General features: G+C 45.9%; 1 protein-coding gene across 4 annotated transcripts in view; it reads left to right on the forward strand.

Moving 5' to 3' along the window:
• Ube2f (ubiquitin conjugating enzyme E2 F (putative)) overlaps positions 1 to 22,931 on the forward strand; it is a 62,420-nt gene extending 39,489 nt beyond the window's left edge. For 2 of the 4 annotated variants that reach the window (XM_026396017.2, XM_026396015.2), the window contains 6 exons: positions 4,088 to 4,155; positions 10,491 to 10,561; positions 15,525 to 15,582; positions 17,247 to 17,279; positions 19,910 to 20,038; positions 21,686 to 22,931. In XM_026396017.2, the coding sequence (XP_026251802.1) occupies positions 4,088 to 4,155; positions 10,491 to 10,561; positions 15,525 to 15,582; positions 17,247 to 17,279; positions 19,910 to 20,038; positions 21,686 to 21,736 (410 nt within the window). In that variant the 3' untranslated portion in view covers positions 21,737 to 22,931. The remainder of the gene's footprint in view (positions 1 to 4,087; positions 4,156 to 10,490; positions 10,562 to 15,524; positions 15,583 to 17,246; positions 17,280 to 19,909; positions 20,039 to 21,685) is intronic. The other 2 variants (XM_026396018.2, XM_026396016.2) reach the window with 1 other exon arrangement.
• The last annotated feature ends 4,867 nt before the right edge of the window (positions 22,932 to 27,798 follow it).

Genomic DNA, 27,798 nt, shown 5'->3' on the forward strand with positions numbered 1-27,798 from the left:
CTGCCCTCCTGGGCTCAGATCCCTCTCATGGTTCCTGTCTCCCCCTGAATCAGCCAGCCTCCTGGCAGGTAGTCTGCTTGTCACCATGGACTGCTGACCTCTTTGCCTCTGCTGTCGCCTCCCTCTCTGGCCCGCTGGCCTTTGTGCTGTTCTGAGAATGCCACGCCTCTTGCTGCTTCATCTGCCACCCCTGCCCAGAGTGCTGTTGGCCCTACCCCTGCCAGTGTCCCATGTGAGATGCAGCCTCTCCAGCCTCCTCCTCCCTTGCCTTTTCTCCTTCTGTTGGCTGTACTCGTTGACTTTCTCTTCTGCCACTAGAATGTAAGTTTCCCATGGACAGGCATTGTCCCCTGTTGACGTGTCCCCAGTGCTTAGAACAATGTCTGTCACATAGTTGTCACTCATCAAGGACTCGTGGAATGGAATGATGAATTTAAGCAGTAGCTTGTAAATTTTGAAGTTTTTAAACATGAATTAGCATTTCATGTTCTGTGAACACAGGACATTCCAGGATATGTTCTGTGAACACACAACAGAAATAAGTGTTCAAATACCAGTTTCTTCATTTATTTGTCTTTATAGATATAAATACTGAGAATTGCCAGTTCACATAAATAAGGAGACAGTCATGAAGGGGATTTGTTGTAGCTCTAACTTGGCGACTTTGCAGTTAAGTTCAAAGTTAAAACCAATAATCCGAGCAGGTATTTTCAGAATTGTTCAGCTGACTCCTAAACTAGGTGCCCTCTTCAGCGGTGTTGAAAACAGAGAATTAGAAACGCCTAACTTGGAGGAGGCTTTGCCACCCAGGATTCCAGGCCCAACAGCTGACCATGAGCTGAGTCCCACCTGCCACTTTTCTTTCAGTGCATCTCACTTTACCTGAACGACTCAGAGTTGAGAAAATTGCAATAGTTTTAACTTCAACATATCTTTACCAATAGAATATTGGAAAAAAATAGTACCACACTCTTTGTATTTTTATCTAAAAGTTGGAGCTGTAGATTTGGCTCAATTTATGAGAAATATCTGCCAAATTCATTAATTGTCAAACTAGTCACTTGCTCTCAAGTCCTGGTTGACTTTCCATCACGAGGCATACCTCGACAGCCATCTGATTCCCTTCAGGGAGGGGAGGCATGAGCCCGGTGCTGGTAGCAGAACGCACCGAGGCGGCCTCATTGGCATTTGCTGCTTGCCTCTCATGGGTGGGGTGCCTTTTTTACAGTGATCTAGATTGGAGTTTTAATGGCCCCTGCCACCAGACTCCCTGTATCTGAACGCAGGGCATTCCAGAGTGAACTGTTTTATTTATGGTGCCGCACTTTACCCTTATAGAAATGGGTGTGAGAAGGGAGAAACAGTTCTTCACAGCTCCTCCACCAGCTGGCCCACCCCATCACTGGTCCTCTGGCCCTGGTGGAGTGTGTTTACGCCTTGAAGCAGAGCTTCTGCTGAGAGGGTGGAGGAGCATAGGTCTTCTTTTAAAGGTGGGAGAAAGACTGAAATAGGTCCCCTTGTCACAGGGTCCAGGTTTCTCCAGGTGGAGCCTGAAGATGCTGTGTCCCTTGGGAAGCTTTGTTCTCCAGGGTTATCCCATAATCTCCTTTGAAATGCCCGTGTGTGGTCCCTCGAAGGCAGGAGGGAGTAGGCTCCAGAGCCCCGGGAGCGAGAATTTGTTAGTGGGCAGCCTGGAGCTTTCTCCTGCTGTGTCTCCTTACTGCACTTTAAAGCCCCCTTTGCTGAGAAGCAGAACGTTTTCAGTGTCTGCAGCCATGGGTAGTAACGTAGAGTCGGCCTGTCTGTACTTGGAAACAGTGCCCAGGGCCATGTTCACACTGTGGTTTTTCAGGCGCTGATTGAGCCCTCTGATTGCCAGCTTGGGGTGCTGGGTGAGGGGGTGCAGGCTGTAGAGGCTGGTGCAGAGGGAGTGGAGAGCTCTGCGTCTGGGGTCACCACAGAGAACACCTAGGGCGCAAGCTGCTTCCGGGTCTCCTCACTGCCTGTGAGCTGGGCGTTGGGACTTCTGGGCAGATCTGGTCATTACTAAGCAACCTTGGTTGGGGCCAGCAGCTGTGCAGCTTCAGGGAGAAAGGAAGCACTGATTCAGAAGCAGGTGATTTTCCTCAGATTTGTTTTTTGAAAAAGAAAGAAATTACAACATTCTGTTCTTGGTTTGCAGTGATTTAAGATACAGTTTGGACAATTATTAACTGAGAAGTGGTTGGGACAGAAGGAACATGATGAAATTGGAACCACATTTCAAAGTCCAAACTTTGAAACTGGTGGGCAACAGAGTTGAAATGTATTGAATCAGTGAAACAGGAAGCCAACCAGAGAGAAAATTCAGTGTGGTGGGATGGCGTGGCTGGGCAGTCTCATGGATAGGCCATGGTGTGTGACGTGGGCCACAGTTGGTTCTGCAGGGTCAGCACAGAGTGGGCTGTGCACCTGCAGAGTTGATGAGCCTAGTGGTAGGCTTCCCTGCCTTGGTGGTCAAGGTCAGCGGGGAGACCCACATCCACAGAGTCCTTGGTGAAGGAGAGTGCACTCCACCTGTTTTACACATAAGGTGCTACTTTTAAAAATTCTCATATCTGGAGTTTAACATTCATCCAAACAAATATCTTTTCCAAAGAGTTAGTATATACTATCAGTCACAAATCCAGACATATTTTTAAGAATCAGAAATATATAAAATAAAGTGCTGAAAGAATGGAATAGTAAATGCTGTAGGGATGGTGTGCTTAGGCAACCAATTAGAAGATAATAGCACCTTATTCTGTGTAATGAGTGAGTGGTCTCATTAAATATAACATGTGAAATCACCAAATTACCAGAATAAAATGTAGGAGAGCATTTGTATAATCTTGGTTGGAAAAGATGATTTTCAAGCATGATATTAAAGACATAAAACATGAACAAAGACTGATTTCTTAAAGATGGAATACTAGTGTTGAGAAATAACAAGATCAAAAGGCAAACAACAGACTAACAAAAATTGCTAACAAAAATTAGGCAAAGGCTAATTCTCTTAAGAATCTTTTTATATTGATAATCAAAAGATGAAAACCTTAGTAACATGTTAATGAATATTGATCATTCAGTTCTTAGAAAAAGTACAAATGACCAGCAATCTAAAATAAATTGCAGCCTCACTGGTGTTCAGCAGATGAATTTAAAATAAAAGAGAAATAGCATTTCTCCTCTTCATCTTGTATCCAATTGCTTCCTATCAAAACCTTAGGGCTCAATGTAGCTCTGTGGTAACACAGTTGTTTCCTATGCAGGAAGCCCTGGGTTCCACCTCCCATGTGTGTGCAATCACATACACCCATATAGCAGATTTTTTTCATGGTGGTAGATGTTTGGGGGAAAGTTGAGCCTTGGTTTTATAATGTTGCTAACTGTGGCACATTTCAAAGTTTGAAAACAATCTGAGGTTTGGGAGTCTTTTTCCTGGTCATTCATGCTGGAGCGCCCTCTACAGGCAACAGCACCTGTAGCCATTTCCTGACACCCAGACAGTGCAGTTGGGAGAGAAGGGATTGCCTACGGTGTCTGTGAACCCGGGGCCTAGACATTATCCTGCAGCCCACCAGCCCCCATTTTCTGAGGGCCTGCTCTGAAGCTGCACCAAGCACTCACTGAAGCAGCAGTTTAGTTCCCGGCTGTGTCCCCCAAGCCTGGCAGAGAGAGGGTACTCAGCAAATGTGAGCCCAGTGGCTAGAAGTCATGCAAGTGCTGGAGAGGCCAGGAGGAAGCAGAGGAGCTCACCCAAGCAGGAGGCAAGGTTAGGAGGGTGCACACCTATAACAGCGTGGAGCAGAAAGGATGTGGGGTGGCGAGCAGCCAGGCCCCCAGAGAATGCTGCTCTTCACTGTGCGATCCAGGTGGATCCCCTGTTGCCCAGGTCAGGGGAAGGCCCTGCTCATGTGCCTGCCTTTGGCTAAGGAACACTGCAGCCTTCATTGTAACCTCTTATTCTGTGTTTGCCATATCCTAATGTAGTATTTGCTTTTTGTTTCCTCTTTTTTTTTTTTTTAATTTAAAGGATTTTTTTGTTTTGTTTTGTGTTTTTTGATAGATGAGGGTTACTACCAGGGTGGAAAGTTTCAGTTTGAAACTGAAGTTCCTGACGCATACAACATGGTGGTGAGTAGCCTGTACCTGCACTTTGTCTTCCTGTACCCAGGGGGTGTCTGCCAGGGGGCCTGTGGCCACGCAGGGCCTTTGCCCCTCCTCACGCCCTGGGACCCAGCACAAGATTGCTAGTGTTTCTGTGGTGAATTCACTCATCAGCCGTACTTAATTCAGTAGAGAAATACATTTGTTCAACAAGTGGTTGTGAATGTTATGTGCCAGGCATTCGGCCTGTTGTATTTCACGTAAAGTCTTACTTATTAATAAGTAAGGGGAAAAAAAGTATATTTTTAATTTAAAACTAGTTTTGTTTATTGTGTAACACCAAAGTTCCAGAAGTCCATAACATAGGTACTTTAGACTTTGAGAGAATAATAGCTTGTTGTAAGCTATGAGTAGTTTTTACCCATAGGTACATGTTAATCCCTCAAAGACCCTCCTAGGTAATAATGATACCAAATACTATCACATCTCTCTTGGCTTTTGAGGAACTAACAGAACCATTAGGGAGGTGAAATAAAGGGTAAAAAGCCAATGAAGCACTGAAAGTGGTAAGTAGCAGACAGGCTGATGGTGACAGGAGCCAATGTGTGGCGTTCAGAGAAGGGAAGGAGGTCACTTTTGGAAGTGGTGAAGACCAGTGTGACTTCTAAAGAACCAGATTTGGGTTGTCCTGATTTGGCCCATAGCAGGGGGAGGGTGCTCCAGGTGAGCTGGGAATGTGTGGATCTGTGGTCACAGGTGTGGAAGAGCTTCCCCCGGGGAAGGCAGAGGGCCACTTGGCAGAGAAAAAAATTGGAGTCAAGAAATAATGGAGAAAACAACAAGAAGTCTCTGGTTTGTTGGCCTTTTCAATTTGGCACCGAGAAGCTGTGGAGGATTCTGGGCCCGGGACACAGGGGAAGAGGCTGCGCCTGGTGACATACCTCAGGCTGTGCCCACGGCAGTGCCTGTGGTATCAAAGTGTATGTTTAATACAGGATCAGAGTGCAGGGGTGTAAGAGAAATCTGTGGGGGAACACGGACAAGATGAAGTCTCTGTTGGCCTAAGGATATGAGCCTGGGGACACCATGTGCCCCATTATTCTGCCTGTGGCTGCTGGTTTCCTTCTATCTCCCACCCCACGCCAGGTTACAGCTCAGAGCTGCAACTCTTGTTTGAAGCCAAACTTTAATCTCTAGAAATTGATTTTTGCTGCACTACTATGTTAAGAGTTCTTTATAAAGATGAGGGATAGTTGGCAATTTAAGGGGAAAAAAGAAATTTAATTTTTAAACAAAGCATGTGTATTTCAGGTGTTTGTCTAGCCCATCAGTTACCCACTGAGACTTTCCACCTTTTCCAGATTACACACCAAAAACCTTATTGAGGCAGCTTGGAAGGTTGTTTGGCTTAAGTACAGGTGTTTAGAATTGGAGACAGTTTGACTTCTGGAAACCTAGGAGGATAGAATGTAAAATTCTAGGCTGGACATAGACCATCTCTGTAGACTGTACCTCAGAAGAATTAGGACTGTGAATTAAGGTGGGTGAGTTCATGTCCTTTGGCTAGCTGAGGGAGAAGTTTAGCATGAGCCCCTGTGCTTCTCCAGCAGGCCTTGAGGAGCCATTTAGTTGTGAAGTTGTTGTTCTTGTTATAGAAAGAAAGCAAAGCGTGAGAAACACGAAGGTGGGAGCAGTCGTGACAGAACGTCTATGTCCAGGTGTTTCTGTTCAGGTCACCTCTGTCCATCCTCCACCATTGTTCAGGGGCTGGTCGTAATATTCTAGTCTCTTTATATGGTAGTGAGTTAGAGCTCAGCAGGTTAACTTTTAAAACTTAATTAAAGCTGGGCAAGGAGTTATGCGCCTGTTGTCCCAGCTCCTCAGGATGATGAGGTGGGAGGGCACTTGAGTCCAGGAATTTGAGGCCAGTCTGGGCAGCATAGTAATACCCTGTCTCAAAGAACCCCAAACAAAACAAAACAAAGCTTACTAAGTAGTTTTGCCAGTGCAGACAGCTGAATTGCTGAGGCCAGTGCATGTGCAGGGCTGCCCAGCTTATAAATGTGCGCCCTTCCCTTTGTCTACACCTGGTAATGTCCTTCATTCTGTTCCACCCACATGTGACTTTGAGAAGCGGAGAGATTTGCAGGAAAATTGAGTATACTGTGGCTAAAACCCCTGAACCTTTGCGTCTTGTGTCCCTCAAGAATTGAAGGCTGTCCCAGAGGTTGGCTCTGCTGTCCTGCCAGCTATAGTCCCCAAACAGAGCAGAGGTGCATCGTCCTGCAGCCGTGCCACAGATCCCATGCAGTGTCTGGCCGTTGGCTTGTCACCATGATTCTGTGTTTCCTTGGTCTCACTGCTGCTGCTCTGGCAGCAGTGAGATGGGCTGGCCAGGTGTAATGCTCTCTACCCAAAGTCACTGAGAAGAGCTGGGGTGGGCTTTGTTCCTGCCTGTTTCTGCTCTCTTTAGGCAAATGTGGGGTCCACAGCAGGGGGTCTCCAGGAGACCAGGAGGTGCAGTGCTGAGTTGAATACAAAAACGTTTATAATTCATCTTTCCTTACAGAGTTCTGTAGCCTCTTCCCTCTAGCCTGTGAGCTCCTGGCAGTAGCCTGCAGCTGTCTTTCAGATGCGTGTCCAGTGTGTAGCCTGTGCCTGTCTTCTTAGGCACCTGTTGCTCATATTTCTGGAGGTCAACTCTCTGCTTAATAGTGTAGAAAACAAAATTAAGCCAACACATGCAAGGGCCAGGCTGCAAGCCCTTGGATAGAGGTCATGAGTGTGAGCCTGGACAGACGGCTCCACTGTCGGCAGTGTCAGCCCCGAGGCTGGGGACTCGTTGGTTTCTCCACTCCTGTGCCACAGCTTTGCTCACGTGACTTATGTACTTCATGAAGATTTAAAACACCCAAGAATTATGGTTTTTGCAGTGAAGATTGATTTATAAGGATTATAAATTGAAAAAAAACCTTTTAATTAATAAAGTAAATCATAATTTTAGAAAAACTTGCAAAGAAAAGTGTCCATTCAGTATCCATCCACACACATGCTCCCACATCCCAGCAACTAGAATCCAGATTTCCTGGTGAGTTGTTTTCTTCCTGTCCCTTTGTCTCTGAACTTTTCCTCACAGCCTGAAGCCTGCCTTGTCATCTCTCAATCTTAGACACTGGCCGATTTGGTTTAGTGACACTTATTGAGCTCCTGCAGTATCAGGCACTGTAGGCCCTTAGGAATTCCGGTCACCCTGGACACAGAAGCAGGACTCCTGGAAGCTGATTCCTTGGGTAGAGTGGACCCCAGAAGAGTGCTGACAGCCTGGGTGTTGGTCACCAGGCAGATTTGAGAAGCAGGAGAAAAAGAACGGCTCTGTACTCGTTTCTCTGGTTTCCTCCTGGAAGTGACTCGTGTCATGCCGCTTTGTTTGTTGTTGGCCATTTCCGCCCTGTGCACCGAGGGAGGGAAGCCAGAGACACTCAGATGACCTCGATGACTGCAGGTACCTCCTGGAATCCCACTTGCCTCTCTCCATTTCATTCATTGTATTTATACTTTGAAATGAGATGGCATGGCTGTGTAGAACAGAATGTTAACCACCAGTGACCCACTTTGGAAACAGAGTCGCAGGAAAGCTCAGGGTCTCTGCATGGAGCTGTCCATACAGAGCCTGGCAGCTTGGGCTCCTCAACTCACAATGTGACAGACACTTACTGTATGGTCACAGCCTCATTAGCAAGGGTGCCTCAAATGCACCTCCTTGGAAAAAATGGCATAGGACTCCTTGGTAAGCATTATCTTATTCCTGCTCAAAGTATCTAGTTAACCATTGTTAATTTAAGGCTTTCTTTTGTGAGGACACTATAAAATGAGCTCTGAACCATGTGCTTGGAATATATAGTGACTTCAATAAACATTCATTGTACAGTGTGTACTGGGTTAAGCCAGCCCTGTATTGTTGGCCACTGGATGGCTGGTTTTTGGATAGCTTATAAAGCAGACCTTCTGTAAAGGGCAAAGTGGCAAACATTTTAGATATTCTAGGCTATGAATGGTCTTTGGCATTTTTTCCCCCTGGCATGGTACTAGGGATTGAACCTTGGAATAATCTACCACTGAGTCACATCCCTACCCTTTATTTATTTATTTAATTATTTATTTAAATTTTGAGACAAGAATTAAACTGATGAGACTGGCCTCAAACTTACGATCTTCCTACCTTGGTCTCCCAAGTTGCTGGGACTTTAGATGTGTGCCACTGTGCCCACCTTACATTTAGTTTTATTGTGTCTGGAATAAAGCTGTAAGGGGGATCTGTATTTCCAAATTGTTAGCCAGGGGTCCATTGAATAATCCCATTTTCCTTGTTGATGTGTAATGCAGAGTTAAGCTCTTAGCTATATGAATGGGTGCAAGCACCGAAGGGGGATCCAAGAGTGAGGGAGGGAAGGACTCGTGAGACAAGGTGCTGTTGGGCACTTTGGGTCTCAGAGTCCAGGTCCACATTTCTAACGCAGAGCTCCGCCCTGTCACAGCCTCACAGTTAAAGGGCGCCAGGGATAGAGGAGGCTTCTGTGTGAGCCTCTGCCTGGGGGAGCTGTGGGGCGAGGAAAAGGAAGGACAAACAAGACACTTTGGGAGCACTAGTAGCCTCAGCTCCAGGAATGCTCCAGAAAAGGCGCTTGGTCTGGGAGAGCGTCAAGCTGGCCACTCCTTTCTGTTCTTCAGATGCTGAGCATGGGTGACTCAGTCCCCCCGGACTTGGCTCTCTTCAGCTGTGTGGAGGGGTGCAGCTCTGACCTTCCTCCTCAGCCTAAACACCTTATTGGAAATAAACATCAAGTCAGCTTTATTCCAGACATGTTTCAAATGCATTCCCACTTATTTGCAGAAAACAAAGGAGAGCATGTGAAATGTATTTAAACTCAACCTAAATTCTTTCACCCTCAGACATATAAGTTTGCACAGTGGATTTAATCACATGATTTTGTGGTTTTGATATCAGGTAGAAAACTGTTTGTTATACAAATAAAAATGAAACTGTGAGTATTAGAAAAAGTAAAAGGAGAGTATTTGGATGGTGAAAGGCATTTTAAGTATGATATCAGAAGAGAAATTTTGATCCCAAAGATTAAAAGAAAAACCTTCCACACCTCAGAAAGTAGCATAAATAAAATCGAATACTAAATGACGAGCAGGGAGCATGCCACCCTATTTGACAAATGGTTGATCCTTTATGAGATGAGATTCTGATGAGACTGTGCCCGGATGCTTACTACATACCAGCCACAGGGGACTGCAGGAGGGCCCCTCTGCCTTCCTGCATGGGAGGCGACTCGGCCTCCTGAAGGACACAAAGCACTGCATGAGAGCCAGGATTCCCGAGCAGTGTCACTCTCAGGGTTTCATCCTGAGGAGTTATTTCCTACAAGGATGTGAGCAAAGATATAAGCACTGGTGTGGAATGGCTTGGAGTGTGGGTGGGAAGCAGCCTACCACCCAGCAGTGTTGTTAGACGCCAAGAATGCAGGAAGGTTGCCTGAGGTGGTCGCTGGGATAGGAAGAGATGCAGCACGTGTTCCCACTCCTGTGAAGAAAAATGCTTTTTTTGCACACACACCTATGTGTGTCTGAGGCCTAGAAGAGTGCATCAGCTGTGAGTGGAGATTATTTCTGGGTGGAATTATTTTGTGAGTGTGTACAATTACAAAAACAAGTGAAAGGAAACATAACTATTCATTTATGTAATTATGCATATAATATTATATAAATAAATGTTTTTCCTTTCATTTTCATTCTCCCTTTAATTACGAGTGTGATTTACTTTTAAAATAGAAGAACTTTATTCAAACATGCCAAGTTGTGAATGATGTTGGTACCTTTCATGCCCATGGGCCTCTTTGTTCTTCCCCTCTTTAAGTGGACTGGGACTATTCTGTAGGAAAATGTACGTAGCGTTAGCACCTTCAGAAGCACACAGCCAAGGTAACCGGCTGGTCTTGTGAGGAGCAGTGACGTTCAGCTGTGACTCAGTAGCTTGGTACTCAGGAGTCTGTTGAGCTGTGGCCAGGAGGGCATGGGAGCTTTCCCTGGAATGTACTACAGACTCTGGCTCCACAGCCCTGTGTCCAGGGCCCTCAGGACATGGCCCTTGTAGAGAGGTGTGGTTAGACTCATGAGAGGAGCACTTGTCCTGCCTAGGCAACTGGGGTAGCATTCAGGGTTGAGTTAAGCCTGGAAAGTTAGCCTACATGTTGGGCAAGCCTCGAAATTATGACCAGATGGGGACGTGGAAAGGCTTGGGCCACAGGTGTGACCTAGAGAGGTTGTTGTGGTGACATCTCTCTCTCTTTATGTTGCAGCCTCCCAAAGTGAAATGCTTGACCAGGATCTGGCACCCCAACATCACAGAGACAGGGGAAATATGTCTAAGGTGAGCCTTCTCCCACTCATGCTCTCCTGGACACTGGGTGAGTGCTGGTCTCTTTGCATAACATCTCCTCTCAGAGGAGACCTTGAAGCTTGGCCAAGAGTAGGAAAGGTCTGGGGTTCACTGAAACAGCTGCTTCCAAGCCTTGTCTTCCAGCTGTGCCTGCAGATGGCATCCTTCCACTGCATTTTGAGGCCAAAGCCCTGCTGGCCTTCAGTACAGGATGTACCTGTTGGAGGCCATTGCCCTTCTGCCACCTCCCTTAGTGAGAGGTCACATTCCCTGGATGTTGCTGATTTTAGCTAAGAAGGGAAGATATGATTAATGAAGTCCAGGAGAAAAAGTATAGGTGACAGGCTAAGCTGTCCTCGGTGCTTGCCTTGGATGTACTCTCTACCAGAATGGGCTTGATAAGTGGGGTGCAGTGGTGATTGCCTATATTCCTACACTCCAGAGACTGAGGCAGCAGGACCACTAGTTAGCAAGACCCTGACTCAGAAGAAGAAAAAGACTTGGGGTACAACTCAGTGGTAGAGCACTCTTGGGTTCAATCCCCAGAATGGATGTGATCATGTAGGAGCCCTTCTGAAGTGACAGCTTCCCTATAAGCATGTGGCCCTGTGTGTCTCATTCTTCCAGTGGCACAAAGTGAGGGCTTGTGCCCCTTCAAAGGGTGCTGGTCTCTAAGGGAGAGAACTGGAGAAGATCGGTGCATTAGGTTTTTTTACTTTTTGTTTTTGAAGTAAATTTATCATTTGGACTTTCTTTTTCTGCATATCATCTCCTTTTCTTAGTAAGGCAGTGATGTTAATTGTTCAGACCAAGTGGATTTAACTGAAGACCCATCTCTGGCAACTGTGGGACTTGGGCAGGCTAAGTATTCTGTGCTCATATTCTACTGTGCTAGGAAAGGAGGCAGTGTGCGTTTTCCGAGCACATATCTTGGGTGGTATGAAATGCTTTGGTTGGAGGCTGTTCTCGGTCATGGCCTCCCTGTCCTTTTCTCCCACTCCTCTTTCCTCTCAGTAAACACTTACCACTTTGGAAGGAAACAGAAGGTATGTGGCTCTGAGCTACTGGAAAACCTTTTAGACCTTTTCTGGCTCAAAATTGCAGTCCGTGCCCACTGGCCCAGTCCATTTTTATGTGTGCTGTTTCCTTTCTTGCCAGTCTTATTTTGATAGATAGTTAAACTTACATTTTATGTCCAGGCATGACTTTTAAAGTATGTTTCCTTTAAGCATCGAAACCTTAGAACCTGAAGACCCTAGTTGCAGGTGTGAGCCCCTCTCAGCTTCCCTTGCTCACAGCCCTCTGACTCCAGGGGACTCGCTTCACTCTGCTTCCGTGGGTGTCTCCTGCGTCTATTAGAATTGGGTCCAGGATAGGAAATCCTACCCTTGTAGTGTCTTTGGGGAAACCAGATTATTAGCAAAGTATGGCAGCAGCTAGCAGGTGGCAGCCTGAGACAAAAGCCAGGAACCTTAACAGAACATTGCCAAGTCGAACCATGTTAAAACTAAAAATACATAAGCACAGTATAAGATGAAAGATTTCTGTGTGTAAATCATATTTACCACTCATGCAAAAGATGGGCACTGCCCCTGGAAAAATGAGCAGCATCACACATGGTGATTCACAGAAGAAGCAGATGCTCAGCCTTACTGGTGACCAGGAAAAGGCACAGAAACACCACGAGGTGCAGCGGGTTGCTGTCATATGGCCAACACTGAAGCAGTGCTGGGGGCAGGTGGGCCGGATCGGGCTCTTAGCTGGAGGGTGCGTGTTTGTACAGCTCTTCCAGGTCCTGCAACAACATGGTCTTCTTGTAACTTGTTTTTACCCTTGGACTTGTCTGCTGCTCTTCTAGGGAGTTAACCTAAGAAAACAATGTCATCGTGTGTACAAGGGCCAATTCATTGTTAGTGAAAAGTAGACAGTGTCTTAGCAGTAGTAGGGCCTGACCGTGCATCTCCTGGATAAAGGGGAGAGCCAGGCATGTCTCTAGTGTGCAGAGTTCACTGGCAGCCTCCACCTTTGTTCTTCCCAGCAGGCTTGAGTAGCACCTGGATCTAGAGGGACACATGCCAATTAGTGTGCAGGACCACTTCCCTCTTTAAAGGGTTGCTCTGACTGGCCCTGTCATACTTATGTGCCCTACTCAAGGGGCTGCCTGGTCCTGCAGGGACCTCACTGTGCTCCTGGCAAAGGGTCAGAAGCCCCTTATTGGGGGATTGGAAGGCCCAAGGTCAGGAGCTAAGTGATTGTGCTTCAGCCTTTTTCTTCCAGAGTCCAGGCTTTCAGTGTAGTCCCTAGGTGTTCTCTGATTCTTTTCTTAGTAGACCGTAAGTCTTGCATCTGAGCTCCTGTTGGACCATCCTCTGTTGAGGCCAGGCTACAACTTCCTCAGTGACTAGAGCACCACACCCTGAGAGCCTCACTGCTGCCCACAGGCTGATAAGACCCATGGCCAGCAGACCCTGGGCCTAGCTTCCCCAGTGGCACTTGCTTCCTAGGTACCTGCTTCCATGTGTGAAGTTTTCCTGCTCTGGCAAAACCACGAGGACACTGACAGGCGTCTCATTAACCTGAGCTCCCTCTGTTTCGCTTGCCTCCCCTCCCTGCTGCTGATCATGCCTAAGCAGGTGGAGAGCAATTTGTATTCCCTGCTCTTATGAGGCTTGCTGTTTGGTAGGTAAGTCCAGGAAACCAACAAGCACCTAACCAAAGGTGACATTAAAAGAGGATGAGCTAGATCAGAACCGCCCCCCAACTCAGTATAGTCTTGTACTGGACCGTAAAAGCCACTAGGATTTGACGGATGGTTCCCAAAAAGGTATTCAGAAGTTATAGAAGTTTCTAATTCATCTAACATCAAATTCACTGAAATCTCTGTGAAGCAGAAAGATGCCCATCCAGTTTTTAGGTTTCATGATTTGAGTTTTCTTTTTAAAGTTCAAAGTAAATTTTAATGTCTTATATTAGTTTGGTTATATTTTTTCTCACTGATATTCATAGATAATTAAGATTTTAGCTTTAATTCAAATTCTAAGTATATATTTTCTCCTGATCTGAATCTACTTATGTGGATTTCGTGGATTTCAACATATTTTAATAAAAAAAGTTGCCTTGCTGGACATGGTGGCACACATCTGTAATTCTGCTAAGTCAGGTGGACTGTAAGTTGGAGCCAACCTCAGCAAGTTAGTGAGGTCCTCAGCAACTTAATGAGACCCTGTCTTAAGATGAAAAATAAAAAGGGCTGGGATGTTGCTCAGTGGTAAGGTGCCTCTGGGTTTAATCCCCAATGCTGCCCCCCCCACAGATTGTCTCAGCTTATAATTATGGCCTTTTTATAAAAGCCTGATATCAACAGCTAGCCTGGGGACTTCTATGTACAGATCAAAGTAATAGCATAATATAATAATTTAACAAATGCAAAAATAACTTTATCTCCAACAGAAGCTTGACAGTAACTCAGTTTTATCAAAGTATGAAATAACATATGTGAGAGAACACAGTGTGCATTTGCAGCTGATATAAAATGATCCTCAGGCATCAGTTTAAGAAACAGGACCCCACCACACCTCTGAAACCTGGTGTGCCACCTTGCGGCTCAGTCCTTCCAACCAAGGAGTGAATCCTCTCCTGAATTTTGCATTAATCTGCTGAAGTTTTCCCTTCTTAGTTTTAAAAAAAATATCTACTAACTTGTCTTGTGAGAGGTGGTACTGCAGTGCACACCTATAATTCCAGGGACGCAGGAGGCTGAGGCGGGAGGATTGCAAGTTCAAAGCCAGCCTGGGAAACTTAGGAGGACCTTGCTTCAAAATAAAAAAAAAAATAAAGGGCTAGGAGTGTAGTTCAGTGGTAGAGTATTCCTGGGTACAATCCCTAATACTACAAAACTAAAAAATAAATAAAATGTTTTAAAAATGTCATGTGTGATTTGAGTGTGATGGTGCACACCTATAATTTTATCAGCTTGGGAGGCTGAGGCAGGAAGATCCCAATTGTGAGGCCAGCCTGGTCAACTTAGCAAGATGTAGCTCAGTAGTCTTGTATCTGAGTTCCATTCACATTACCCCCTGCCACACCCACATAAATAATTACAAAATGTCTGTGTGATGAACTCAACATCGTATTGAGCCCCATCAGTGGTGGCTCAGAACACAGGTTCTCGGTTTGAACGACACACCACTTGCCAAGCGTGCTCTTTGGACATGTTTTCTCTGTAAGACAAGGAAATGTTGGCACTTTATTCAGGGGTTGTCAGAGGCATGAAGTAAGTTTAACGACACAACACTATCCATTATGCTTGATACAAAAACGTCAGCTTTGGGCTTTAGTTATTGCTGTTTTATTGTTTTGTTTTCTTTTTCTTTTAAATTTTTCTTTTTTTTTTTTTTTTGGTACTAGGGATTGATCCCAGGGGCACTCAACCGCTGAGCCACATCCCCAGTCCTTTTTATATATTAATTAGAGACAGGGTCTCACTGAGTTGCTTACGGCCTCACTAAGTTGCTGAGGCTAGCTTTGAACTCATGATCCTCCTGCCTCAGCCTCCCAAGCCACATGGGATTACAGACGTGCATCACTGTGCCCAGCTGCTGTTTTCATGTTTGTTGCTATCATTTTTGAATGTTAAGTTGACCAATATTTCTTGTATGTTGTTTTAAGTATGCTTTAAACATCTGTGGCTAGGATTAAAGGTACAGTAAATAAAAATAACACAGGTTATTATAACTGAATATTTATTCAATCTTGGAGGTAGAGAAGGCAGCCCTCAGCAGGACAGGAAACAGCAAGCTGCAGAGCAAAGACAGGTTTCCCAAAAAGTAGATCTCCTTTTGTCCTAGGATAAAACAGTGGGCTGAGGACTCTAGTTGCATTCCAGCTGTGCCTTTGGCTCAGGTGACTTAGGTGCTTCCTTTCTAGCTGCTGAGCATTTCTGTGTCTGTTTCAGTTTACTGAGAGAACATTCGATAGATGGCACTGGCTGGGCTCCCACGAGAACCTTAAAGGTAAGAGTCGGCACCTTTGGGGCACAAGTCCTCCTCTATGGTCCTCACCTGGCACCCCACACAGGTGGCCAGGCACACCTGCTTCCTCCTCTCCCCACTGCCCACTGCCTGGGCTGCTTGGTGAAGCATTGGCTCCAGTCTGTTCTGGTTGGGTCAGTCTCGTTGGCCAGTGCCAGGTGCCATTCAGGAGCCTGGGACAGGAGCACACAGTGCAATTTCAGAGCCACACCAACAAACAGCATAGGAAGCCATTGCTCATTCAACAGGAGAGTGCCCAGGAGAGAGCTGCAGTCTTTCCTATGTAGATCACTCCTAGTGGCCAGAAGGTCTGTCAGATGGTGGGTTTCTATCACAAATTGACACTTTGGAAGAACAGTGCAGGGAAGGGATTTTGACCCCAGTCCAGTGTCAAGGAATATTGCAGACTTCATGCAGTTGTGACCCAGTTCCTCCCAAGCTTTGGCCTTCTCTCCAGCCTTCTTCATGCCCTTGATGTGTTCTGTCCTCTCGGGACTTAGTGTCTGCCAGATTACCTGGTAGATACCCCTCCTCCAGACTTCCACCTGGCAGATTCCTGCTCTTCCCGCAGGCCCCCACTCAAATGACTGCCACTTCCACTGTGGGGCCTGTCCCCCAGGATTGGTGCTCTGGTGTTGACCTGCTGGCCAGCCCTCTGTCTGATACCCCACCAATAGAAGTGGAGCTTATTCCCACACCCAGCTCCAGCCCAAGGCCTAGCTCACACCAGGAGGATGGGGATTGGGCCAGTGGGTAGGTGGATGAAAGAAAGCAGAGAAGACAAATAAAAATTACCAAGTAGGGGCTGGGGATGTGGCTCAAGCGGTAGCGCGCTCGCCTGGCATGCGTGCGGCCCGGGTTCGATCCTCAGCACCACATACCAACAAAGATGTTGTGTCCGCCAAGAACTAAAAAATAAATATTAAAAATTCTCTCTCTCTCTCTCTCTCTCTCTCTCTCTCTCTCTCTCTCTCCTCTCTCACTCTCTCTTTAAAAAAAAAAAAATAAAAAATAAAAAAAAAATAAAAAATTACCAAGTAGCAGAGAATATGGGATGATCATGAGATCCAGCTTTAAAAAGATGAAAGACTCTAGCTGATGAAGAGACAGAGGGAGAAAGACTTTGTAGTTGAGTTGAAGATCTTGAGTCAGTACAGATGGAACAATGCGGCTTTCAGTTTTATTTTAATAAAAATCTGGAATTTAAGTAGAGCAAAAGTATTAGAACTCAGTAGGACATAGGTAATTAGCTTATCCATGAGCTCCAAGTGCAATTGATGTTAAAAACAACAGATATTATTTTAAGGTACTTTTCAGAAGTCAGAAGCCTATTTGTCATGGCTGGTGGGAGTGGTTGGTTGATGGCAGAAGCACGCATGTGGCCTGTGGGCTCCTGCCCTGGGTCCGAGGAAGGGTAGCTGATGTTCCCTTTGACCTTATATTTATTCCTGTGGCTGCTTGGTCTCTAAATTTCCTGGCTTACTATACTTGAAAAAAAGAGATTATTTTCTCTTTGTCTTGAGGGGAAAAAAAAGTGCTTAGGATAGGTTTTGGTATGGCACAAAGCATATTTTTGGTCATGGGTTTAAAGACTTTCATTGAGCAAGAGCCTAAAATTTTGTTTTCTGTTTTCTTTTTTATTTCAGGATGTTGTTTGGGGATTAAATTCTTTATTTACTGTAAGTATATTGATCAAACTGCCAAGTTGTTTTGCTTTCCCTGGTTTGAAACATCACCTTAATGCTAGCCCAGGGGATTAAAAGCAAGCCATGCACGTAGTTACCCATCTTTCCTATCGCTGTTTATGGTCAGAGATAGAACTGTGGCATGGGAACCTCAGGGGCTTTGGAGTGACATGGGGAGGCCATCAGGGGAAGCCCTGCTGGGCAAGCTGCCTCCACCTTCTGGGTGACAAGCCTGGTTCCACTTGTTTTTGGCTTCTTCAGCAGGCAGCTATTCCTGTGTGTTTTCTGTGCCCAGTCCCTGCTTGTGCCTGCCATCTCACCAGGCAGCCCATTTGGTGGCCCTCTTCTCTCCTAGGGGTCCTAGTTACGTGGATGAAGTGGTCATCCAGGAACCCAGGACCTTACAGCCTTTTTCTGTTGTCTCTGAGCCTCTGGAGTTTGCTGTTCTTGGACGACAGTGCCTCTAGGCTGACTGGAATCGCAGGCAGGCAGCACTGGAAGGACACACCTGAAAGCTCTACCTTGGCTTTTAAATATATTTGTTTCTTGGGCTGGGGTTGTGACTCAGTGGCAGAGCACTTGCCTCGCACATATGAGGCACTGGGTTCGATCCTCAGCACCACATAAAAATAAATAACCAAAATAAATGTATTGTGACCATGTGTAACTGAAAAATTTTTAAAAATATACTTGTTTCTTTGAATCTTTACTTTCTGATTCAGAGAAGAGCTTTCAAAGCATCCAGGGGTATGTCTCTGAATAAAAAATAATTTCTACTTTTGGAAAAGTCCCAGGACCCTCCATGAACACACACCTGCCCTGGACAGTCTGCCAGGGTGTCCTCCTGGCCCTTGTTGTGTGTATGCACTATTCAGACATGCCGCGGCCAGGTCTGCTGCTCTTCTTGATAAGAGCTTCATACTGAGCTGAGAGTCCCTGCCTACCTTTGCCTTTTTGTCTGTGTTCCTGGGGACACCTGCCCCACAAGCAAAGAGACCAGCACTTACAGTGATTTCCGGAGCTCCTTGCTCCATGGAGAGGCAACACCTGTGGCTGTGGCCTTCACTTGGCCCCCAGGACAGTCTGGCTGTGCCCGTGGCGTCTTCAGTTTGCCTGAGAGCCACTGAGAGCAGGAGCTAAGGCAGACCTCTTGGGGGCCCTCTCACTGTCATTTGCTCCACCATCAAAAGCATCTCTCTAGAACCATCTGTCTGTCCCAGGTTCCTCAACCATAAGCAGGTTTTGGCTGGTGACTTGGTACTGGAAGGAAATGCACATTGGTTCCTTAGACTTTTTATTTAGAGAAATCTGGTGGTGGCTCCCCATCTCCAAGTGCCCAAAGCTTCCAGATCCTGAAGAGCCGGTCAGAGTGTGACTTAAGTCTGTATTGGTTATTCCATCTAATATTTTCATTCTAGGTGAGGCCTATGGTAAAGGGAAGTCTTTATATATACTAGGTATTGCATATAGTATGTGCTTATATATTTTGCCTATGTCTAGGACTTGGAGTCTAATTTTCCAATTCTTTGTTTGTTTGTTTGTTTGCTATATTTGTACCGTGTTATCCATCATTCCCATATTTATTTCCAAATCAGGAATGCAATCCCCAAATTTAACATAATTCCTGAAGAGGAATATGATTGTCTTTACAATGACCCATCATAGGGCACACCTTACAAGTCTTGCTGGCCTGAGTTTCAAGGAGAATAGGGAGTTCAGATGAGGCCTCTGCTTCAAAGTCCAGGTGCTTCTGGGAGGAGAGGAGAGTGGGTAGGCCATTGCTTTTTAAGATATCAAGAATCTGCTCCCACCGGGCACAGTGGCACACGCATGTAATCCCAGTGGCCCAGGAGGCTGAGGCAGGAGGATCACAAGTTCAAAGGCAGCCTCAGCAGCTGCAAGACACTACCAAGCAATAGAGTGAGACCCTGTCTCTAAATAAAATACAAAATAGGGTGGGGGGTGCTGAGGTTGTGGCTCAGCGGTAGAGTGCTCGCCTAGCACATGCGAGGCGCTGGGTTCAATCCTCAGCAGCACATAAAAATAAAGGTATTTTGTCCAGCTACAACTAAAAAAATATTTGAAAAAAAATAGGGCTGGGGATTTGGCTCAGCGGTTGAGTGCCCCTGAGTTCAATCCCCGGTACTAAAAAAAAAAGAAGAAGAAGAGTCTGCTCCCCTGAGGCGGGGACGCCAGCCTGTGAGTGGGTGTCCATGAAGGGCACAGGGATCTCTGTCTGTCAAAGACAGGGAGATCCAGAAAGTTTGGAAGATAAACAACAGTTGCCTGGAGGCAAAGGTATCATTAAATAAAGGGAAAATTAATGTTTATAAAACAGAATGGGGTTTTTATTTAGAAATGCTCACAGTGGGAGTGGTTATCATTCTCCATATATCAGAAATTAATGAAGTTAATGTGGTTGCTATTTTCTCCATTCCCACTGACGTTTAGACAGTTGTATATAAACATACCCCTGAGCTCTTGCAGTCAGCTGTCAGCTATCGTTTTGCACAGAGAACCAGCCAGCCCAGGACTCTGACACCACAGGAGCTTGAGGACTCAGAGGTGCTCCCAACTCAGCTGAGCCTGCAGGTGGCTGATTAGGTTTTGTTGCTGCTTTGTAGGGTGAAGACTGTGACACCAGACAAGCAGATTCTCCAGTGTTCACCTTGAGTTTCTCTCTTTTTAAGGACCTTTTGAATTTTGATGATCCACTGAATATTGAAGCTGCAGAACATCATTTGCGGGACAAGGTGAGCCATGAACAGGTTTTTTTAGGTTGGTGTGATAGTAAAAAGACAGATCTATCTTTTTTTCTTTTTTTGTTTTGGTCTTTTCCTTTTTGAAACTAGGGATCAAACCCAGGGCTTCGCACATGCAAGGCAAGTGCTGTACCTGTAAGCTACATCCCAGCCCTAATTACTACCATCTCTTGATTGCACAAATGAGAAATTGAGAGTGATGGAATGCAAGACTGGAAGTTAAAGCAATTTATATATATATATATATATATATATATATATATATATAAAATGTGTTACAGAAAACTTGTGTGATCTTGGGAAAGCGTTTGCCTACATAGAGAAATGGTTTTTATTAGATGGGGTTTCCTAGTAAAATTGAGTGTTAGTAACAGGCAGTGACTCCTTGTTTAACAGCTCAGGCACATCGGCAGTGGGTAGCCTAAAGTTCACCCCACTGCTGGGCTCTTGCAGGCTGTCTCCACCTCACACAGCCTTTGCTGAGCTTTTTCATGCATACACACGGGGCTTGACCTTTTCCCAGAATTGTGAATCTTGTTTCTTACTCTTAATCTTCCATTCCTTTTTGTCCTTAATTAACTTTTTCCCTCCCAATTAATGCATCAACCAGCACTCATTCATTTCAGAAGCTGTCTTATGTTCTATGAAGTGACTCTACCATATTTTTTAAAAACCATTTCCTGGTGTTCCCCATGAAGTTTTTTTTCCAACTAGGAACAGTAATTCAATAAATATCCTTTGTAAATACAACCTGAAATACAGGTGGTTTTATTTCAACAGAAGGGAGTCCTAGAACTGGGTCACTGGGTCAAGGATGATATGCATCCTTAATTTGAGTTGCTTTCACCTGGTTGTTTTCTGTGGCTGTGACTGTGCCTGGTCTGCTGGCAGTGTAGATGGGTGCCTATGTCCCTTGAAGAAGACTATTTATTTTGAAACAAAGCATCTATACCCATGGGGAAGGGGAAAGCATAATGGAACCCAGCTGGTAAAGTTGTTATCACTGAATGTGGCCCACACTTGAGCAGCTGGCAGTGGGGCTGGGGTCTGTTCTCACTGTGGATGAGGAAGCATTAAACCCCGGGGTGGGAGGCGGTGTGCCATCTGGCCAGGGTGCTTGAGATGACCAGGCACGTGGGCCTCCTATGGATTGTAAGGGCAGCCATGTGGGTCTAGAGACATCTGAAGCTTTCCTGTCATTCTGGCCATGCAAGTCCCACTGCTATCACCTGAAATGCCTAGGCATCCAGGTGGACTCTGCTTCTTGTGTGTGAAGTTGGCATTTCATAGCATACCCACCTTTCCTCTGGGCAGTGCAGTCACCCTGAGGCTGGGGCTAGGCTACTTGTGGGCCATGAAAGATAAGCATATTTTAAGTGGGCAGCAGGTCCAAGAAAGCCACTCTGGAAGGCAGATCTGGTAACAAGGGCCCCAAGAGCAGCAGCTGATGCTTGTGTTTGTCGTCAAGGGAGTCTTGGTTTGTGGGCCAGGTGTGATCAGGGTTTGCAGATATCTCTGCCCACCCCAGCACAGCAGGCAGTGTCGTGAGCCAGGCCTCTCATAGGGGCTTTCCCTCTGGGGCATCTGACTCTGAAGCGTTGCTTCCTTCAGTCATTGTATTCTCTCTCTCCTCCACAGGAGGACTTCCGGAATAAGGTGGATGACTACATCAAGCGTTATGCCAGATGATAAGAGGAGATGATTGCAGGCCCATGGACTGTGTGTCACAGTTTGTCTCTAATGTGAAGCAGCACGAGGTAGCCCTCCTCCCTGTCCTCACGCTCCCTCAATCCCAGTCCTGTGACCTTGTCCTGAAGAAGACCATCCTCCTGACCGCCCACCGTAGGCGGGGAATGCAGCATAAATACAGCAGGAAACGTGTTTGGGCCTCTAAAGAGTTGTCTGCCTCCCTTAACATGTTCACTTTTCTGAAACTGTGCTGTCTAGGCTGTCGGTGAGACTCCTGGGAAGTAGTAATGGGCTCAGCATTGAGGCTAGCGCTTGCTTCCCCTTCCCCAGCAGATGGGTATCCAGTGTCACTTGCAGATTGACAATAAGAAACCATGGCACACTGTGGTTGGATGCACATTCTCTTAGCTTCTCCCGCAAATGCTGGCCCTGCCCAGATGTGAGGCTTCCCAGAGCACAGTCATTCACTGTAGATCTTACTGAAATGCGTATTTTATTTAATGTAAGTATATTTTGGAACAGATTTGTAATTTGTACAGTTTAATGCTTTAATTATTTTTTCCTATTCTTAGTTTGTATTTTCATTGTATAGAGCAGACAGATGTTGGGTCAAGCAACTATTGAAGAGAAATACAAAGTAATGACGAAAGACATCACTCATTCTGTCCAAATGAGCTGGAACCTGGCTCCTAAATACCAGCTCTTGCTTTCCAATCCAGATGTGGCAAGGACATTTCAGAGCCCTTTGAAGCCACATCTGGATGATAAAAATAAAAATAAAAAGGCAGGGAGCCCTTTCTTACACATTGCCCAGAGGAAGCAGGCTGGGAGGGGCATGGTGGTCCTGAGTGGTCACTTGAGTGTCAGCCAGGCCCTGCTTGTCAGAGCCAGGCTTTTACTGTCCCAAGATAGGACAGATGCTCGGGAGGGAATCAGCCCAGACAGTGTCTGGACTCTTGGGACTGTACTGTGGCCGTCTCTGAGTTGCTGTGGTTCTGGGGCCTATCTGGGGTGAGCCTCTGAGGCCTTGGAGGGTCATGGATCATCAGCAGCATGTGCCACACGTGGACAGCTTAATGCGCTCCAGAGGAGGAGCCCTGAAGAGAGGCAGGTGGCTTCATTCCAGCGTTCAGACATCTGAACCAGTAGAATCAAATGCAAAATAAATATTTGTCTGGTTTCATTTGCTGTCTAACACTCAGGTTTAACTGCTAGCTTTCTCCTTTGGAGTTGCCCCTGTCTGCCATCTATGGGGTTTACTTGACTTTTCTTAATTACAGAATGTCTGATTGTTTGGTTAACCTTGGGTGGAGATCCAGCAGGTCAGCGTCAGGATTTTACCCTTAGACTTGAGAGTGGACCCTGGCTAACATGCCACACATCTGGGTGCAGAGGAGGAAGGGTAGGCACTGTGGGTAGGGATGCTCTCATGAGAGTGCTTCTGTGGGAGAACTGGTGCCAGTGCTCATTGTTTCTTGGAGACATGCCCAGAGTAGGAAGGGACCACAATGAAAGCCATATCAGTTGTTAGTTCTGACTTCACGGTATTTGCACAATAGGAAAACACTTTGCTTATTGTCAGACTTTTTCTTTAAAACTGACATTTCAGATAGTTGAGTCATTTCATCCTGTCCAGTAGAAATCCTTCAGAGATATTTTGCCCTCCCCTACCTCTAAAGAATATACCCAGTCTCAGCTCATGGCAGTGAGTAGTTCGTGCTGTGCTAGGTGCTTGGCCAATGAGTTCCCTGGAACCTGCTGGTGACTGTGACACTGGCTTTCAGATTTGTTGGCATCTTGAGGTTCCTCCCCACTCTCAGGCCAAAGCCACATTTCTGGCCCTGGTCCACATGCCCCCAACCAACTAGTAATAGTGAATTTCTGGTCTGCCATGGATGGGGAATCCTAGAGGCTCACCCTAGACGTGGATTAGAGTAGCCAGGCCCTTGGGGACATGGAGCTTTTGGACATCCAGATCTTTGTTTCCTAACTCCTGTTCCTGGCTGTGTTCTGCAGGGTCTCTGTGACTCTACTTCTTACAGTTTGATGTGCGAGCTGCATGTTTTTCAAGCACTCTTAGAAGGAATGACTTGTGGGTGGGCCTGTCCTGGGAGGCACATGTCACTCCTTAGGTCTCCCCTACACACTGCACCAGCAGGGGCACTCCTCAGAGCAGAAACTCCCTTCCTTCCCAAGAGGTTTAAAAATAAATCACAAGTTCCTATGCACATGGGACATTTAACAAATAATAAAATCAAGCAATTATTTTTCATGTAAAAATTCCAAGAAGTGTTAGGCCGCCAATTACAGTCTCTAAGCAGAGACTTTCTCAGCTGCGTACCATCTATCCATTCCAAAGGTGTTCTCATCTTTATCCATTTAAAAATGTTCCATCTTGGAAACTTAGGTTTGTTTATAATTTCACTACTCTTCATAAAATGTGCTAAGAAAAATGCTAAAATATAGTCTTAGTAAAATGTTTACCATTCTTTTGTCAAAGAACTTGAAAAATGAGAAAACCTGTGAATCCGCCCTTGCTATTGCCCTGCCCTGAGGAAAAAATACCTTGACAGCTTAGGAAGGCCAGCTGGGAGGAGTCATACTGCCCATCGCTGTTGCCTTCTTGTGCTGGGTCATGGGTTACAGAATTGATTTATTGAGTGGGAAAAACATTTCTTAAAAAAAAAAAAAAAAAAGCTCTTCAAAAAGCCTTTGCTGGGAGTGTTGGATTTGTTGAGAATGTGCGTTTATTCGCATTGAGTTATAAAAACAACTGAATCCTCTCCTGAGAAAGCTCAGAGGTGGGCTCATTAATTTTCATTATCAAATTCATAGAGCCAGAGTTCTTCCAGTAAATGCACTGTTTTTTAGCTTTCAATAGGGCTGCTTAGAAATGACAGTGCCTGTTCCAAAACTTCCCCTTGCCAGAGGAGAGACCCCCTGGGAACCAGGCCTCAGACACAGGCAGGCACCAGTCTCCAACTGAGGTGGCAGCTGTAGCAGCTAGGTTCTTTCGAGCCTTGATCCACAGCTCACATGGGGCATTTTATTCTCTGCTCTGGTGACAGTGGAGCGCCTGGCAGGCCTCCTGCAACCACCTTGCTCTACTCTGTGTTGGGTTTTCACCCCCTCAGTGTCCAGCCTCGCTGGAGTTCCCATCCTGACTGCTGTGCTGTGCATGGTGCTGGAAGGCCGTCTGGTCTCGTTCCCGTCATGGGTATTCTCAAAAGTCTCTTTTTTTTTTTTTTTTTTTTTGAGGTGGGTGGCCCATCAGTGGAAGACTTTTTTATTTATTTTTAATTTTTTAAAAAATTTGTTCTGTATGACAACAGAATGCATTATGATTCATATTAGACATACAGAGCACAATTTTTCATATCTGGTTGTACACAAAGTAGAGTCATATTCTTCGTGTCCTCATTACATGTACTAGGGTAATGATGAGCATTGCATTCCACTGTATTTCCTATTCCTATGACCCCTCCCTCCCATTTCCCCCTTAGCCCTATTTAGAGTTCATTTAATCCTCAAACATCTCTCTCTTTAAAAAAAAAAAAGTGTTCCAACTTCAGTGGCCTCACTGTGTTCTTCCTTCCCCTGGCCATGCATAGCTGGGTGCAGCACTGTGGGTAAATAGCGTTATTCCCTGTTTGAAGGGTTTCAGCCACAAGTCGGATTGTGTTCTGTCTCCATGGCCCCATGGCACTTGCTGTGGGCCTTGCCAGAGCAGTAAGAATGTGTGACAGAAAATGCAGTCATTGGAGGAAGCCCTTACCCAACATCTGGGTGAGGCCAAAACATGCTGGGGGTTTGGGGACTCCCCAGACCCTCCCTGCCTTGCCAGAAAGGTTTCTAAAACACCTCTGTCCATCTCCTTCACCTTCTAATCAGACCTCTGTCCACTCTTGCTAGCCTCATTTTCGCCAGCTACTGACCCAAGGTCCCTGGCCTCAAAGTAGTGCTTTCCTGCCCTGGAATGATGACCACTCTGCTGAGACACTTGGCTTCCTTCTTGGGGCTCATCCCAGATTCTGTGGTGCCACTACTGTGATTTCTTTGTGCTCTTACAGCAGGTCTGCTCTTACAGCAGGTGGCCACTTCTGAGGAACCTCCCGCCCCCCAGGTTTCCCAAAGCACAGATGCCAGGGACTGCACTTCTTACATGTGTATTCGCACCCTTCCCCAGGTCGGTCCACGCCTGGAATATGGACCTTCTATCTGCATGGCTGGGTAGGCTATTAATGAGTAAATGTAGAAAAGTATGTCAGAGGCAGGCTGTTCAAAGGGTCATCCAGAGAAGTAGGCACCCTCACCAGCCCAGGCAGTGAGTCGCTCAGAGGGCATTTGCTGCCCCCTTACTGAGCTAGCTACCCTTCCATCAGAAGACAGGTGCCAGGTCTGGGCAGAGCGTGTTGCTTGGATGGGGGCCTATGAAGAAATACTGTAGAAAGAAAGAATCTCCAGGACACTCTTAAGGATAAAGATAACAAATGAAGTATAGGATCAAAAAAACTTGGGGAAGAAAACCACATTTGGGAAGATAGCAAGCTACATCTTTGACTCAGTTAACTAAGTCACAAGTAGAAAATAGGCTACAAAGGTAAAAATGAAATACAGAAAAGGAGCTGGAAGAGGAAATAACAATGAAGCCCACATCTGAATGGACAGGATTGACACAGAAAATAGATGTGGAGAAAAACTAAAGGGTTTTCTCCTGACTGCAGAAGGAATCTGACAAGCCATCAGAAGAAAGATAAAGAACAGGGTACTAGTGCTTGCAGTGTGAGTAACAAGACTGGATTTACTTTCCTGAGATCAGCAAAAACCTGGGGGCACATACGGAAGTTTTTAGATTCTGAACATCAGGCAGTGCAGGACAGTGATTAGTGGGTGAGACTTACCAGGTCCTAGCTCTGAAAGGGCACCCAGGTGGAAAGCAGCAGCTCCCTGTTATGATGGCACTGGAGAAGCCAAGAGAGCTGGGGCTCCAGGGGCAGAGAGCCACACCGGACAGGCTGCAGAGGTCCTAGGTATGCCCATGAGAACACTGAGTCTGGAAGAGCACCACCCAAAGGAGCAGAGAACACGACACTTGGAGCTCACAAAGGGCCAGGAGAGTCCACATTCCCATGAGCTAGAGTGGAAAGTCAGTGCTTTGGGTAGAGCATTCAAGGTACTGGCTCAGTAACAGGAAAATAAACCCTACAGGCTATGCTGGTTCCATCCAAAAATCTTACAAGCAAGCTGTCCCAGAATAAAGCTCCCCAAATATTTGTAGACTGCCACAACAAGCAGCCAAGCCTGGGAAGCCCTGATTCCACAGGCCTGAGACCCAGGTCCCCCATCCAGAGGCTCCAGGGTGGCTAGACAGCACCTGCAAAAGCAATTCTATAACCACAAGCACCAGCCCCCTGAAGCCTCTGCCCTTCAGGGGCCTGAGAGGGCCTGGGACTCTGAGCAACCGGAAACACTCGTCTTGCTGAAGGGAGCCCGACACAGTGAGTGCTCAGCCAGGCACAGTTTGGCCTCTGATAGCTCTAGGTTCCCTAGCCTGTGGACACCTTCCATTTTCACAGGCAGACCAAAGAGACACCATAACCCCTCAGCTGCACCTGTATTGCTAGACCTAAACATAGTGCTGCCTGATTAAAAAGGCATCCACATTCTCCTAACTAGGGTGTCCAGGACACTAAGCAAAAGTCACTCATCATGACGAGAACCAGAGAACAACTTAAATGAGAAAAAGCAATCAACTGACCACTAGTGAGATAAACTGAATGCTAGAATTCTCCATCATAAAACCAGTTATAAATTCTCTTGGAACAATAGAAAATACCTACAAATATACAGAATTTAGAGATAAACAAAAACATTAAATTAAAATGTGCAATGACAAGCTTTAAAAACTTCTTGGCCTGAATACTACAGTGGAAATGATAGAAGATGGAATAAGTAAATATGAGGACAGAACAATTGGATTTGCTTAATCTGAGCAGAAAACACAGACACCCCCCCCCCTTCTCTGCAACAAAGAACAAATGTCATGGGGCTTATGAGATAAT

The sequence above is a fragment of the Urocitellus parryii genome, chromosome 1 (genome assembly GCF_045843805.1).
Source record: "Urocitellus parryii isolate mUroPar1 chromosome 1, mUroPar1.hap1, whole genome shotgun sequence".
Lineage (NCBI taxonomy): Eukaryota > Metazoa > Chordata > Mammalia > Rodentia > Sciuridae > Urocitellus > Urocitellus parryii.